Source organism: Osmerus mordax, chromosome 7, assembly GCF_038355195.1.
Source record: "Osmerus mordax isolate fOsmMor3 chromosome 7, fOsmMor3.pri, whole genome shotgun sequence".
Lineage (NCBI taxonomy): Eukaryota > Metazoa > Chordata > Actinopteri > Osmeriformes > Osmeridae > Osmerus > Osmerus mordax.
In genome coordinates, this window is record NC_090056.1 from 20,401,170 (window position 1) to 20,417,519 (window position 16,350).

A 16,350-nucleotide genomic window follows, 5' to 3' on the forward strand; every position below is an offset into this window, starting at 1 on the left:
CAGCCGGGACCAGTTCAGCACCCGGCCACTAGGTGGTGCTGCTCTGTCTGAGAAGGAAGATGAGCAGGAGGTGGGCTGCTTGACCTCAGATGTGGTTCCTGTGCCCGGGGCGTGGCCCAGAGCAGCTGGCTCTGTGATGTGGACGTGTGGTGGTCAGGAGAGTCCTGGAGGGTGGACATGAAAGAAGATGTAGATGTTTTGGTGGTAACCCATGTTGCAGGGGGGGGGGGATGATGATCTGGTGATCTCTCTACTGTCTCTCTCCTCCATCTCTCTGCCACCTTCTCTCTTTCCCCCTCTCTTGCTCCCTCTACCATCCTGTCCCTTCTCCTTCCCTCTGTCCCCCTCCTCTCCCTCCCTCTCTTCCCTCCAGGATGTGTGTTCCAGCGAGGGTGAGCTGGTTCTCCCTGGGGCCTCCCAGCCCCCCGGTCTCCGCCCTGCTCCCTACCAGGCCTCTCCTTCGGGGCCCTCCTCCTCACTCCTGGAAAGTCCTCCAGCGACCTCACGTCCAGCCCGGGTGAGAGACAGGGTCACCTGGGTACTTGGTGGTTAGATGGCTGGGGGGTGTAGCGAGTTAGAGGGCTTGGGCTGGGGACTGCAAACCATTTATTCTCCTTATTGCAGCTCGTGGCAGCCACCAAATCTCCCAGTCATAAAGAAGAGCTTTAATGAGAGCCTCTCCACCTCTCCTCTGATGTGGTCATGCAGAGACTAGCAGACAACATGAGCAGCCACCATTAAACCAGACCAGAGGAACCATAACTAGACCTCAATCATGCAGAACCACTCCCCTCTGATTGAGACCACACCCCTCTGGTGCCAGCCACATCACTTTAGTTAACAGGCCACGCCCCTCGGCTGGAGGCCGCACCCCTACGGCACTTTATTTTTTATTCAACCTTTATTTAACCAGGCAGAATCATTAAGAACAAAATTCTTATTTACAGTGATGGCCTGGCAAAAAGCAGAAGCTTTTTGAGGGAGTGGGGAAGGGGGCTATGGAAGAAAAATCTGGTTAAAACAGCACACAACCACAGCAGTACAACATACAGAAGAAAAAACAGACAAAAACAAGCAGGTTAAACAAAGCAAGGAATTTGTACATAGTGAATCAGAGAGGATACAAAATAAAAAATCACAAGAATAACGCTCTTATCCAGAGCGACTTACAGTAAGTACAGGGACTTTCCCCCCTAAGCAACTAGGGTGAAGTGCCTTGCCCAAGGACACAACGTCACGGCCGGGAATCGAACTGGCAACCTTCAGATTACTAGCCCGACTCCCTCACCGCTCAGCCACCTGACTCCCTATTACGACGGGTGTGAAGTGAGGGCCAGTTTACCAGGGAGTTAAAGAGTACAGTGGTACGTATGGAATGGATAGCACAGTGATAAGAGAGTGTTGAGTTTGGCACAAAGGCCACTCCCCCTCTGATTACTGTTCTGGAGAGATTTTGAACCGCACACCATCTGAGCTGAGCTGTAGACAGGAAGTGTTGCTAAATACATCCTGTGATTTCTTCCTCAGGTGATTATGAACCCCCGGACCAAGCTTCCTCTCCACCTCTTCCTGTTCCTTCTCCTCTTCCTCCCCCACCCTACCAGCTTAGAGACCTCTTTCCTGCCATTGGTACCCCTCCATGGGACAACCCTCCCCCCCTTCCACGTCCCCCCCTCCCTCCCCCCTCCACACAGATGAGGCCAGGGAGGTGGGAATACTCCAGAAGGACACCATGGTTGGGGTGCTCCCGGCCCAGCCAATCCCAGGAGAGCATCTGGTCCTCCAGGCAGACACCAGGACGGAGATCAGGCAAGACTGGTCCTGGTCCGGCCCCAGCCTCAGCCTCGACCCCAGCTCCAGGCCCAGCCTCAGCCCCAACCCCAGCTCCAGGCCCAGCCTCAGCCCCGACCCCAGCTCCAGGCCCAGCCCCAGGCCCAGCCTCAGCCCCGACCTCAGCTCCGGCCTCAGCCCCGACCCCAGGCCCAGCCTCAACCCTGACCCCAGCTCCAGGCTGGAATCAGAGGGCTAAGGTACAGATGGACTGTTGAGTCCCTTGGAAACCCATCAAAGGTCATGTAGAAAGCCTATTTACATCATATAATATTCACAGCGAATGCATAGACAATGGATATAGCATCTATAGCTAATGTATGAACGAGTGGAGATTATGTGGAAACTTTCTAGATGAATGGGTATGGGAAGGGCGAGAGATTAGACTCAGATCCTGATTGCACATGTAAACACCCACAAGATCTTATCTCGGCTGGGGCTTTACAAACGGTTCTAAAGCTTTCTGACAATTTGGGTTTCTAGAATGTTCTGACAGTTTGGGGTACAGTAATAATTTACTTTATGTATTAATTGGGTGCCTTTAAAAGAAACAAATAAATACTTGTAAATAGTTAAATGTGAAACACACAAAAACTGCATAGATGTACATGTTCTTTGAAAGATAAGCCTTGTACACAGGCAAGCGCCCAGGCAAGACCCTCACTTCCGACTAATGAGATCCAAATTCTAAAAATCCACTCCCAGATTCCAGCACAGATTAAACCCTTTTAATCTGTCTTAATCTAGAGCTGTGATATAACCCTCTATGCCAACCCCGGTAATCTCCATCCACACTTCTCCCTCTGATATCAGTAAACCAGTTGGTCTGGCTGTGAGAACACCCTCCATCCCCACGCTCAGAGGACCAGCATGCATTGCGTCCCTAACAGCCCCTCGCAGAGTGAATCATGATTTCCACCGAGCCGCTAATGGGTCAATAAAAGTTATTTCACAGCTCAGTGACGCAACCATGGTTTACACTGAGGGATGACTAATCAAACCTGGCAACCCGCTACGTCTGGGGGGGAACTGACCCTAGGCCGTGTGAATGTTCTCTAATCTGCTAGAACGTTGCTAGAACATTGTTACATCAGAAAGCAGTAGTGTCCCATAATATCATGAGCCGTACTCTGACCTGTGTTTCCACCAGGCACTCACAGATAGAGGAGCCGTCCTCGGCAACAAGACTCATCTCAGCGTTGTCGTTAGGCAGGCATGATGGGATGGCTGCAGCTTGGTGGTTAGAGCATTTGACAGTAGATCATGAGGTCTCAGGTTCAGATGTTGTTTGAGAAAAGTGTGTTGGATAAAAACACGTAGTTACTGTGTTGAAAACCTGTCATCCTTCTCTCTACTACAGACTCCTGCCACGGGCACAACATGGGCAGAGAGGTGGGATGTCTATTCTAACTTCGGTTATTGACATTTAGAAAAGTTTTGTGTGTGTGGGCAGGGGGGCAACAGCAGAGTGAGAGAACTCTGATTCACATATTTTCAGCTACCTACATCCCTCCCTATCTCCTCTCCCTCCATCCCTCCCTCATTATCTCCTCTCTCTCCTGTTCCCAGAAGTGAGAAGCCCCTACGCCCCCCTCAGCCTAGCCTCAGCCCAGCCTCAGCCCCTCCCGTGCCCTCCTCCACCCCCCTCTCCTGGAGCCAGGACTGGGACTCAGAGGACCACCAGCAGCCCAACAGGTCAGGCCCGAGACACAGGCAGGTCTGGAGCAGGCCCAGAGACACAGGCAGGTCTGGAGCAGGCCCAGAGACACAGGCAGGTCTGGAGCAGGCCCGAGACACAGGCAGGTCTGGAGCAGGCCCGAGACACAGGCAGGTCTGGAGCAGGCCCAGAGACACAGGCAGGTCTGGAGCAGGTCCAGAGACACTGGCAGGTCTGGAGCAGGCCCAGAGACACAGGCAGGTCTGGAGCAGGCCCGAGACACAGGCAGGTCTGGAGCAGGCCCGAGACACAGGCAGGTCTGGAGCAGGCCCGAGACACAGGCAGGTCTGGAGCAGGTCTGGGACACAGGCAGGTCTGGAGCAGGCCAGAGACACAGGCAGGTCTGGAGCAGGTCTGGGACAACAGGCTGGCAGGCTTATGGAGGTCAAACTGCTGCCAGATTACAAGCCTTCAGATAGCCAGTGCTTTATAGACCAAGGGTTAGGGCTACGGTAAAGTTTGGGCTGAATTATGTGCATGGTCATATGCAAACAATTGTATTGTATAGTAACACAATGATATGCTGGGATAAAATGAGTTCACATTTGAGTCTAAAATCTAAAACGAGAAAATTGGCTGTTTAGCCATGCTGTGTGAGCTGGCAGTTTGGCTGGGAAAGATGATATCACAGGCTCAAATGTACATCTGTAGGACTGCTGGTTAACTTTATCCATATTTGATGTTCCTTTAATTAGCATCCGGTGCAAGCTGAGAAACCTAAATCATCTTAAATGATTACTACATCCCAGAATAGTTCAGTGTCTGTAACCATGCAGTTCCTCCCTTGACTGCCACTGGTCTGGGAACAGCAAGTAAGAGTCAAGTAGTAGACAGATCTGAACAGATAATTAGATAGTTTCATGCTTTTTTGACACTAATATAGTGTTGATGAATTCTGCCCCTCCCTCTGTCTCTCCCACTTTCTCTCTTTTTAACTCCATCCATCCCTCTCTCTCCCTTCCTCTCTCCCCTCCTTCCCATGCTTTTCTCCGACGTTGTCACTCTCCAACCCTCCTTCCCTCCCATTCCTTTTCTCCCTCCCTTCCCTCTTCCCCTCCCCTTCCCTCACCTCTCTCCCTTCCCTCCCTCCCTTCCCTCAGGCTCCAGATGACTCACCTGCCTTGGGTGAGTCATCTGGCCAGAGAGGGGCTCTGGGAGGTGGGCCCGAGGCCTGGGGTTTGCCTGCTCAGGAGGTCCAGGTCTGGTGCCTCCATCCCCAGCAAAGGGTGAGAGCAGGCCCAGGACCATCATAGCTACATGTTTTACGTTTACAGTTAACATTTTGTTTAGCAGACGCTTTTATCAAGGTGTCCTGTCTGCCTGTCCGTGTGCCTGTCTGTCCTCTTCCCTGTCTGCCTGCTTGTCTGCCTGACCATCGATCTGTCTGTCTGTCTCTCCAGTTGCTACATCCTGTCCAAGCCCCTCCTTGTCCTATCCCAGAATCCGGTCTCCCGGTTGGAGGAGAAGTTGCTACGGGAACGCTTCACTAGAGACACCCGCTCCCTCTCTGCCAAGTCCGCCTCGCACACACGCACACACACACACACACACACACACACACTGATGATCACGCACACCACAACTCTCACACTTTTGTACTATACTATTAAAACTTTAGCATCCAGACACAGTTGTGTCCCATGGCAAAACGTATAGAACTTGTATGAAAGCAGATACTATCTTACCAATATAGATAATGAACTGTAGTTTTATCAACGTACCAGTTGATACGTTTTCTTTACAGCTTCCACTTAATACATTTTTACATCATTCATTAATCCTAATATGTGCTTGAAAATATATATAGTATAGTATAACACGTCCTCACTCAACAGAGCTGGTTAACATGGACGCGATTATATATAATTGTTTTTATAAGTTCACTAAGTTACTTCTTTATATGACAAAATAACTTCAGGTTTAAGATGATTCCATTGTCAGTCATTTGTCTCAGTTCCTATAACAGCATTTGTCACCGGCAGCGAAGCGAGCTTCGCTCTGTGGCAGCAAGTCTGAAAGAGAGGGTGGGCGTGACGTCATGGCACAGTGCCGCGTCCATGTTCCGTTTTTTTTTTTTTTTCTCTCTTTTTCTTCAGTTTGGACTAAAACGAGAAGTGTGTTCAGAGTTGATGAGTTGTAGAAGAATGCCTACTGGATCCTCCACAGAATGCTAGTTGCTGATCGTTGCGCGGACGGCAAATCGCGTTTAGATCGCCGATGTAAGAAATACTTTGACCCGTATCGATCTAACTTCTCAGTTCTCTAGTTTTTCACAACTGATTTGTTTTAACCCGTTGATAGCGAAGATCTGACGCGTTTCGTGTCTTGGTTGCCAAGGCTTTTTCCGCTATAACTGGACACACTGACCTCCTCCGTTCGTAAGGGAAGCTGCCTCGGTCGAAGTTCCCCGCATGAGCGACTTCGGGACGGGGTTTCGACTGTGGCAGTTCGAGGTCTCAAAGATGCGGATGCCCAAAGTAGGAAGAGTATTTCTCGCGACGTGTGTTGGCTCACTTTTTATCCTGCTGTTGTACTTTCAGAGCACCTCAAAGCCAGGTAAGTGTGTGTCACAACCTATTGACTGTCGCCGCCTGTTTGCGTGGCTGTCTGCCGTAGCTGCTACAGTAGGTTCCCTAGGAACGGGTTGGCAGTTATCGTTAGCTAGCGCTACGTTTGTTGGCAGGGATCTCGGTCGTTGCATTTCGTCCCATTGCCTCGCTGGTAAGTAATATAAAGTATCCTCGTCCCTGGTGATTCGTATATGGAGTAGCCTATGTCCAGCATTACAGTATAGTTTGACACGGTGCCGTTTCATAAACCATTTATATATATAGCTGGGCCATACGTTGCATGCGGTGTCAAGTTTCTGGGTCTGCCTGGGTGAATTTGAGCACATGAGGCTGTGCCAATTCGCCAACCTAGCCACGGTGGACTGAATGCGTTGTGTGTGTGTGGAGAGGAGGAGAGAGACAATGGAAGTGTATGAATAAGCTCACTGTGAACAGAGGAATGTTTTGAAAGCCTCCTCTGAGAGACCCTGGCACATTCCTCTGCCTTTTCAACTCTGCCCTCCTCCTTCTCCCCTTCCTTCCTCCTCCTCTCCTCCTCAGCCTGGCTCAGGGGGTTGCAAGTACTGACACTGGGGGACAGAAAAGACTGAAAGGGAAGATGGATAAGGAGGGAGAGAGAGGTGTCAGTCCACAGGTGAGAAGGATGATGGGAGTACTGAGATGAGCTGTGGAAAACAAGGATCAGTGATGCTGGGGAGAGAGGAGGATAGGGGGAGAGAGAGAGGACCTTAACCCTCGTGCTGCCTTCGGGTCACATGACCCAAAGGTTCATAACGAACCATTGTTGTGTTTACCCAATTTTACCCAATACAAAAACAAATAAAAATAATTTTCTTTTAACCATTCCAATGTGGGGGGTCTGAGACAGCCCGACAGTTAAAAGAAAATGCTTCACTTTGTTTTTGTAGGAGGTAAATGTGTCGCAATACGATGGTGGGTCACAATGACTGATGGGTCAGAATGACCCGAAGATAACACAAGGGTTAAGATGCTCCTAAGGGTTAGTTTCTGACCTGAAGCAGTTTTCTTTGGAACCTGACACACCAGGAAGGTTTCTCTGTTCTGGAAGGGTTCTGAGGGTTCTCCTGCTGTTCCAGTGTTCTAAAGCAGCCGTTCTCCAGACTGTAGAGAGACACAGTGACTGTCAGCCTGGAGGAGCAGGGGCGCATGATTGACAAACAGCTCAGTTTATGGTGAAGGCAGGCCTGTACAGACCTGCTCTAAACACACAGATCTTACTATCTCTCTCTCTCTTTAACTTTCTCTGTCTATTTCTTTCTCTCCATCTCACACATACACACGTCTTTCTCTCACACACATCTTGCTCTCTCACACACACTTCTCTACCTGAGGACTAGTATAACTGGATATCAGGAAGTGTAGGACTAACTCAGACTGGCCGGATGATCCAGGTAGGGCAGCCAGCCCGACCTCTGATTCTTTCATTCTGTCCGTCTTTCTCTCTGTCTGTGTCTCTCTTCCTCTCTGTCTCAGACAGTACAATTCCATAAAGACCTGCTGCTGTAAAACCACAGAAGATAAAATGAGATAAGATAAGGGAGGAGATAGTAGGAGAGGAGATAAGATAGGGAGAGGAGGAGATTAGAGGAGAGCAGGACATGAGAACACGATAGAGGAGAAGATTAGAGGAGAGCAGGACATGAGAACACGATAGAGGAGAAGGGGAACTGGCATGAGGAAACTTGTTGGTAGAACTGTCAGTTTCTGAAACCTCTCAACCACAAACCTTTATTCTGTCTCTCCCTTCCTATCGCTCTCTTGCTTTCTGTCTCTTGCCCTTCTCCCTCTCTTAGTCTCTCCCTCTGTCTTATCCCTCCTTATTTTCTCGGTAGTTCTCTTCCATAGGAATGCCTTGCAGAGTTCCAGAGAGCTGAAGGGAACTCGAGCCAGGACATCCAGTTCACATCTTCTGGACTGGAGCTAGAGACAATTAAACCCCAGTACGCTTCCAACACAAGCCATGTGCTCCCCACACACTCTCAACTACTCAACCATACACACACACATCTTACTATCTCTCTCACACGTGTATGTTAACTCTCACACTTCTCACTACGACTAACTCTCAGACCTGCAGGACGAACTAGATAGCCTGACCTCACCTTTCTGCCTCTTTATCTGTCTGTCTCCCTCTCCGTGGGGGGGGGGGGGGTAGTTAGTGGTCAGGCAAGGCAGGGATGGAGGAGGAGTGTGTGTGACGGTGTATCTTCGGTCTGGGTTCAGGAGCTCGTATCAGTCCTCTGAGTGGAGGTAGAGCAGCACCAGACCAGGACTCATGAAGGATCGAACACAGAAACAGCCTGCTGCTAGGTCTCTGGGGTTTGAAGGTCAGAGAGCATTTTTACACTGAACACAGAAAACACAGACAAAACACATCTCCACACTCGCGCTCGCTGGCCTCAGCCCAGCGAGGGCGGACACGCTGCTCCACACACACGTGAAAACCCTGGTCACATCAGTCTGACAAGCTTGGACACCTACCCCCCACACACACACACCATCTGTCTCACTGTCCTTTTCTGTCTCTTCCCTCCTCTTCTCTCTCCTCCTCTTCTCTCTCTCTGCTCTCCTCTCTTCTTCTCTCCTCTGCTGCTCTGAAACCACAAGATTTATCACACAGGCCGGTCAGCTGTCAGTCAGACTGGAGGATTTCTTAGGACTTCTTCTGTGTGTTTCTGCACTGGGCTTCTCTTCTGTTCCTCTTCTTCTGTGGTGTTGTGAGCACCAGTTATGTTCCTGTTAGATTCCAAATCTAATTTCATGTTGACTTGACAATTTCACTAGTTGGACTCCTACAATTTACTTAAGGGTTGCATACACACACACCAGACACAGCACACACACACAGCATAATTAGCATATTTTGACGAACCCAAAGATACTCTAAAGTCCTCATAAACAAACATACGTAAACAAGTATTTTCAAACTAACACAAATAAGGTTGGCATTGTGCCAGCCACCACTTCTATACCCAGTGTGTGTGTTCGTGGGTGGGTGGGTGTGTGTGTGTCATCACTGCAACAAGTGCAACGGCAGCAGTGCCTCTTTCCCTCACACACACACACTATCACAGACACTCACACACACAGTAAGGGAGGAGTGTGGACGGGTGTGTGTGTAGCATAGGACCGGTGGAGACCGTTCATCATGACACGTTGGTGTTTGAGGTCAGACGTGTCATGATCTTAATCTGCAAACTTCCTGTTTCACCGAGATGGGTCGACGTTTCATTAGCATTGTGCTGTCTGCTTCCTGTAGCAGTTACCATGGGCGGTGTGTTTGTGTGTGCGTTATGTAGCTGACCAGTGTTGGAGTGTTGAAACACGTATATCTCTAAATTATTGTAGATTAGAATGTCTCACTTTTCTTCTCTCCTCTCTTCCCATCTTTCCTCATCTCTCCTCTCATCTCTCTTCTCCTCATCTTTCTTCATCTCTCTTCTCTCATCTCTCTTTTCCTCTCATCTCTTCTCATCTCTCTTCTCCTCATCTTTCTTCTCTCATCTCTCTTTTCCTCTCATCTCTTCTCCTCTCTTCCCCTCTCATCTCTCATCTCTTCTCCTCTCATCCCCTCCTCTCATCTCTCATCTCTTCTCCTCTCATCCCCTCATCTCTCTTCTCCTCTCATCCCCTCCTCTCATCTCTCTTCTCCTCTCATCCCCTCCTCTCATTTCTCATCTCTTCTCCTCTCATCCCCTCCTCATCCCTCTTCTCATCCCCTCCTCTCATCCCCTCTTCTCCTCTCATCTCTCTTGTCCTCTCATCTCTTCTTCTCTCCTGTCTTCTCCCGTCTTTCCTCTCTTTTTCTTTTCTCAACCCTCCCTGATTATATCATCCTCTTCACCCCATTCCTGTTTTCTCGCTTTTATATCTCTCTCTCTCACTCCTCCCTTGTTTTTCTGGGATGTAAAGCAGGGCCATACGGTCTCCTGGCATCAAAACAAATCCCCTCCCTGATACAACTCCATCTGTCTGAGAGAGCGCAGAGAGAGGAGAAGATGGGGTGTGGAGGAGGAGGAGTGTACAGGAGGAGGAGGGGTTAGGAGGAGGAGGGATTTGGAGAAGGCCAGGGGTCTGCCAGGAGAACAGTGTGTCCCTACAGAAAGACTAGATTAAAGGAAGGAATGTGTTGTGTGACGTCAGGACAGAGGGGCAGTTTCTCTCCTGCTCTGCTCTGTCACGCTACAAAGATCCAACACAACACAGCTACTGGAAACACTGCAACATCTGATCCCAGATCAGTTTATACAGGCTGTGAGAGCAGATCCCAGATCAGCTTATACAGGCTGTGAGAGCAGATCCCAGATCAGCTTATACAGGCTGTGAGAGCAGATCCCAGATCAGCTTATACAGGCTGTGAGAGCAGATCCCAGATCAGCTTATACAGGCTGTGAGAGCAGATCCCAGATCAGCTTATACAGGCTGTGAGAGCAGATCCCAGATCAGTTTATACAGGCTGTGAGAGCAGATCCCAGATCAGTTTATACATTTACATTTAGTCATTTAGCAGACGCTCTTATCCAGAGCGACTTACAGTAAGTACAGGGACATTCTCCCAGAGGCAAGTAGGGTGAAGTGCCTAGCCCAAGGACACAACGTCATTGACACGGCCAGGAATCGAACTGGCAACCTTCAGATTACTAGACCGATTCCCTAACCGCTCAGCCACCTGACTCCTTATACAGGCTGTGAGAGCAAATCCCAGGTCAGCTTATACAGGCTGTGAGCAAAGTTCAGACCAGTGATGGGTATAGCTGAGTGGTTAGAGCATTTGACTGTAGATCTCGAGTTACCGCGTTCAAATTCCCCTGTATAACACCCTTCCTCCTTATCTCCTCTAGTGGAGTCTACAGGGAACAGCAGCAGACCAGAGAAGGCCAGGAGGAGCCCTCTACAGACCCTCTACAATGGAGACCAGGTAACCACACAAACAACAGCTGTTGCTCCAGGCGCTTCCTCCATCTCTGGTCCAAACCAGGGCTCCAACCACCAGCCTCTGACTGTTGCCACGACGACTACCTCTCTTAAGCACCTCTTCAGCCAGTCATGTCTCAGAAAGGTGGTATTTATACTGAGGATTGAGTTTCCAATTCAGCTCGGTTACACACACTCATGCAAACACACACATGCATACACAGTCCAGCTGTTTGTGTGTGTGAGTCAAGCTGTGACATTGAGTCCAGCTGTGTCCGTGTTCATTTCTCTCAAACTCTCATTTCCTTCTCCCTCCCTCCTCCTCCTCCCCCCCCTCCCTCCTCCTCCTCCCCCCCCCCCCCTCTCCAGGTGGCATTGTCCGCCGCCCAGGCGTCCCTGCGAGGTCGAAGGTCACACCTGGAGGAGGGCTGCCTAAGCCACACCCGGAAGAGGCGTGTCCTGTCGCCCGAGGACCTGCGCCACCTCATTGTGGATGACCGTCACGGCCTGCTGTACTGCTACGTCCCCAAGGTGGCCTGCACCAACTGGAAACGCGTCCTCATGGTGCTCACGGGCGACGGACGCCAGTCCGACCCGCTCGCCATCCCCGCCAACGAGGCCCACGTGGCGGGAAACCTCCGCACGCTGGCCGAGTTCCCCGTGGCCGAGATCAACCACCGGCTCCGCTCCTACCTCAAGTTCCTGTTCGTCCGCGACCCCTTCGAGAGGCTGGTGTCAGCCTACCGCAACAAGTTCACGCGGAGCTACAACACGGCCTTCCACAAGCGCTACGGCACCAAGATCGTGCGCCGGCACCGGGCGGGGGCGCGGCCCGAGGCGCTGGAGAGGGGCGACGACGTGACGTTTGACGAGTTTGTCCGGTACCTGGTGGACCCGCGGACGCAGCGAGAGGAGCCCTTCAACGAGCACTGGGAGAGGGTGCACTCGCTCTGCCACCCCTGCCTCATCCACTACGATGTGGTGGGCAAGTACGAGACGCTGGATTCGGACTCCAGGGCCGTCCTGCAGCTGGCCGGGGTGGACGGGGAGGTGAGGTTCCCCACCTCGGCCAAGAGCACACGAACCAACGGGGACATGGCAGGCCGCTTCTTCAAATCCGTCAACCCTTTCTACCAGAAGAAGCTTCTGAATCTCTATCGCATGGACTTCCTGTTGTTTAATTACTCCACCCCTGACTACCTCAGTGTCAGCTGAGAGGAAGGCCGTTCAGACTCTCGAAACAAGCTTCCCTGCCCCCCCACCACTGAGAGGGGCGCTGTATGGAGGAAGATGGAGAAAGTTTAAATTCAAGTAGTTTATTTTATTTTATTCTCAGTGCTTCAAATGCTCAAGACTTCAAGTCTTTAAGATTGTTGCTGTGTGCTGAGTTATCGCTGAAGTCCAAATCAATTCACGAATCGAGCGAGTTCAAACTTGAACTCAGGACTTTGACTGTACTGTTCTCTATTAGCGAGTGAGCCAAGAGTTTATTTGAATATTATTTATAGTGCCTTGTCACTGGAATATCCCAGAGTGTCACAACATTGCCATGGTCACCCAATAAGACCTTCTCTGTGCCTTTTTTTACATTATGGAGATGGGGAACTTAATGCATTTCTCGCTTCAGTGAGCCATGGCCCTGAAGTTCTAGAAGGAGAGAAGCAGGTTCTTCTCTCCCCTGCTACAAGTCCCGTGTCTGGGCATGGGCCTTGGTCTGGGAACTAGGATTTCATCTGGGCATGGACCAGGACACGGACCTAAGTTAGGAGTTGGACCTGAGTCTTGGTTGAGGCTAAGACCAGGTCTCTCCAGGACTACGATTAAAATAAACTTTATCATCCCTAAAAGAGTAAGCATGTGTAACGCTGCTTAGGGGAGTGTATTTATTATCATCAAAGACTGGAGCCATGGACTCTGCCAGGATGAATGGATGGATTCATGATGGAGATTATGAGTTTTTCAGGAAAAGAGAATCAGTTTTTTTTCCTGCTTGCGTGTAAATTTAGTGTCTGAGTGTCTTTTCTTGAGCACAGACTGACTAATGATGCAAATGGTAAACATACATGCAGTACACACCCAACACTCTCTCTCCCTGATGTCTTTGTAACTCCCTCTCCCTCCCCACACATACACACCCAAACTCTCTCTTTATTTCTCTCCCTCTCTCCCTTCAACCCTACACACACATACACACAGCCAAACTCTTTCTCTCTCTCTCTCTCCCTCCCTACTCTTCCTTCACCCCCCACGAAAAACTCTCTCATCCCTCCCTCATCCCTCCCTCCCTTTACTCCCCTGCACAGACACAGCCAAACTGTCTTTCTTTTCCATCCCTCCCTAACTTTACTCCCCCCTCCAGCCCTCACCTTCGCCCAGTGCCACCCCGTCATCTCCCCCTAGTTTGTACCTGGCCCCAGCCTTGCTGAGTAAACAGCTGCATAGCTGTGGTCGGGCCTGTGACTAGCTTCCATCAGTAGCCTCCTTGTCCAGCCGGCAAACAGCCTGCAAGGGGTTAACCTACCAACACCACACACTGCTACAGGTCAGCATCCACACAGGGTTATTTTAGGATTTTTTTAGTCGTTTTTCTGTTTCCTTTTTCCTTTCTTTAATTTTTATTTTTTTATACCCCCTAAGAGCTCAGAGATCGTTCTACATCCTGTAATTACTGCTATACAGAATGTATGTTTCACACAGAGCCCAAGTACAATTTTGGATTGGAGAAGGAAGATAATTCGCCACCGTCGGTAGCTAAGAAGATGCTAGTTGGCGAGGGAGGATAGCTAGTTAGCTAAGGAGGCCAGAGACGTCCTCAGACTCGCTAAAAAGTGCAATAGTGTTCCCTCGCGCTATAGGATGTTTGTCATTGGCTTACAGGAAGGAAACATGGAAGACGATATCTCTTTGGAGTCTCTTGTCTCTGCAACTTTATGGGAATAACTCGAGACAGTTGTTCCCTTCTAAGCAACCTTGCACAACAGTTTGTCTCGGTGCAAACGTGCTTTTCTGACTAGCCGTTCAGCTGGTTTGAATACTAGCTTCACGGACACCAGATATATTCCACAGTAATATATTGTTCGTGACACTGTCTGTTGTGAGTGATTGTAACGATGAACTTGTAGCTTCTCAACTTTCACCTTTCTGCCTGGGAAAGGAATGTGTTTCTTCTAGAAAAGTGCCTGTCCAGAAGAAGGAACATCAATCACGGTGTGTGCGTACCTGCGGCGTGTGTGCGTGTGCTTACACGCGTGTGTGTAGGGAAACGATTACAGGGGTTAAAAAAACTGCCATAAACTGTGAATTGCGTCCTGTGTAAACAGATGTCTCACTCAGCAGAAACGTTGCATCATTTAATTAACTCATGTCCGACTCGAAATGACAGGCAGAAACTGCATTTCCGGTAGACTCTGTAACGCCCGGTTAAAGACCGGTTCCCGGTTTTCCCGTTCTGGACGATGCAATTTAATGCGATACGTTTGTACGAACCCTGGTGAGTGCTTTATTAAACTCTGACAAAGTTCTTAGCTAAATTCTAGGCTGTGACCGGGCTCACAGCCTCTGTGAATTTTGTCGCATCATATCTGTATAGGCTATTTATAAGTGAGCAATGTGTGGTCTAATATGCAATCGTTTGTTGAGAGCGCCAGGGACCCTAACTGTATTACTTTTTTATGTTGGCCCCGCTTTTAGGGTTGGTAAAAGGGATGTTGTCGATGCATCACCGCAATCGTCCAGACAGGGGCGCCAGATATTTCCGATTATCTCCCTACGTTACCGATGTGACCCGACATTACTTCTACATTTACATTGAGTCATTTAGCAGACGCTCTTATCCAGAGCGACTTCCAGTAAGTACAGGGACATTCCCCTGAGGCAAGTAGGGTGAAGTGCCTTGCCCAAGGACACAACGTCATTTGGCACTGCCGGGAATCAAACTGGCAACCTTCAGATGACTAGCCCGATTCCATAACCGCTCAGCCACCTGACTTCTAGAAATGAACAGCATACCTATTGAGACTCATTTACGGAGGGGAAAAAAACGGGTACTACTCCTGAGCGGCCACGTTTCAATGAGCACTTCTCCGCCTTAGGGAAAGCACGTAAAAGGAAACGATTGCTTAGTGGGTACAATCAGTTTGATGTTTTCTTTATTAGAAAGGGACTAAACAGAACCACAGGGAACACTGAGATGTTTGTTGAACATCATTCAGTTCCATGTATTATATTACACTTGTGTATGGAATAAATGTCCACAGACTTAAACATGTAGGCTGTTTGGACAATTGAAGTGGAGATACGATTAAAAGGTACAATAACTGTTGTATGAGCCAGTGAGCTGCTGGCAGTGTGAATGAGAAATATCATCATAATGTTTTATGTCACGGAACATGAGTGGGACCATTGCAATGTTTCAAATAAAAGCCTGAGTTTTCTGTGACATTCAGCAGTGTGATGATCCTACTAGCCTTAGAGGTTACACACACCTGTCATTTATATATACTCACATACACACCCATCTATATATGAGATATATATATATATCCTACACACAGTATATATACCATATATACTAGTGCTGTCAAACGATAAAAAATATTTCATCGCGATTAATCGCATTGTCATAGTTAACTCGCGATTAATCGCACATTTTTATCTATTCTAAATGTCCCTTAATTTCTTTTTGTCCCATTCTTTTTTCTAATTTGAACGCTCTTATCAACATGGAAAAGTGGATCGGATTGCTTAGTGCAAATGTTTTTATTTTATTTAAAACAACATTGCAAGCGCCTGGCTTTGACAAGGGGGCGGATAATTCGCATCAGCTGTGTGCTTGGCCATCAAGTGGTATTTCAGACTGGACGTGCTGCGATTATAGCTCAGTTCACAACGACAAAACACACAGATCACTTTGGTCTTGTCAATGGAACCATTTGGAAACTTTTTTAAAGTAAACTTTCCATTCAGAATCTTAATCAGAATGGGTTTTGGCATCCATTTCGGTGTCTCGCGCTCGCCATCCACTCAAAACGTAACGTTAGCATACTACTCTTTAGCTGGCTGGCAAGCCCAAACAAGTGTGTGCGGCATGCCTGTTGTTTTGTTTCCGGTTTATCTAGATCCGGTGTGGTGTTGTAGTTTTTCAAAAGTCAGTAGTTGTTGCAACAGCATGTGAAAAAAAAATACAAAGTTTGCTAGGCCAAAAAGAACATTAATCTCGCTAAAATTGACGCTGTTAAAATGGGTTTGCGTTAACGCCGTTAATAACATGTTTAAATTAAAAACACAATTTTGTCTGGT

The 16,350-nt window shown here is 48.9% G+C and overlaps 1 protein-coding gene across 1 annotated transcript; it reads left to right on the forward strand.

Moving 5' to 3' along the window:
• Positions 1-5,958: 5,958 nt before the first annotated feature.
• LOC136945575 (carbohydrate sulfotransferase 11-like) lies at positions 5,959-12,649 on the forward strand. Its single transcript, XM_067239480.1, has 3 exons — positions 5,959-6,103; positions 10,980-11,056; positions 11,422-12,649. Exons 1-3 carry the CDS (start codon positions 5,959-5,961, stop codon positions 12,265-12,267), a joined length of 1,068 nt encoding a protein of 355 aa, XP_067095581.1. The 3' UTR covers positions 12,268-12,649.
• Positions 12,650-16,350: the final 3,701 nt, after the last annotated feature.

Coding starts and splice junctions, on each gene's coding strand:
- LOC136945575 (XM_067239480.1), top strand. CDS start 5,959: ATGAGCGACTTCGGGACGGGGTTTCGACTGTGGCAGTTCGAGGTCTCA. Junction 6,104..10,979: donor TCAGAGCACCTCAAAGCCAG/GTAAGTGTGTGT, acceptor TATCTCCTCTAG/TGGAGTCTACAGGGAACAGC. Junction 11,057..11,421: donor CCCTCTACAATGGAGACCAG/GTAACCACACAA, acceptor CCCCCTCTCCAG/GTGGCATTGTCCGCCGCCCA.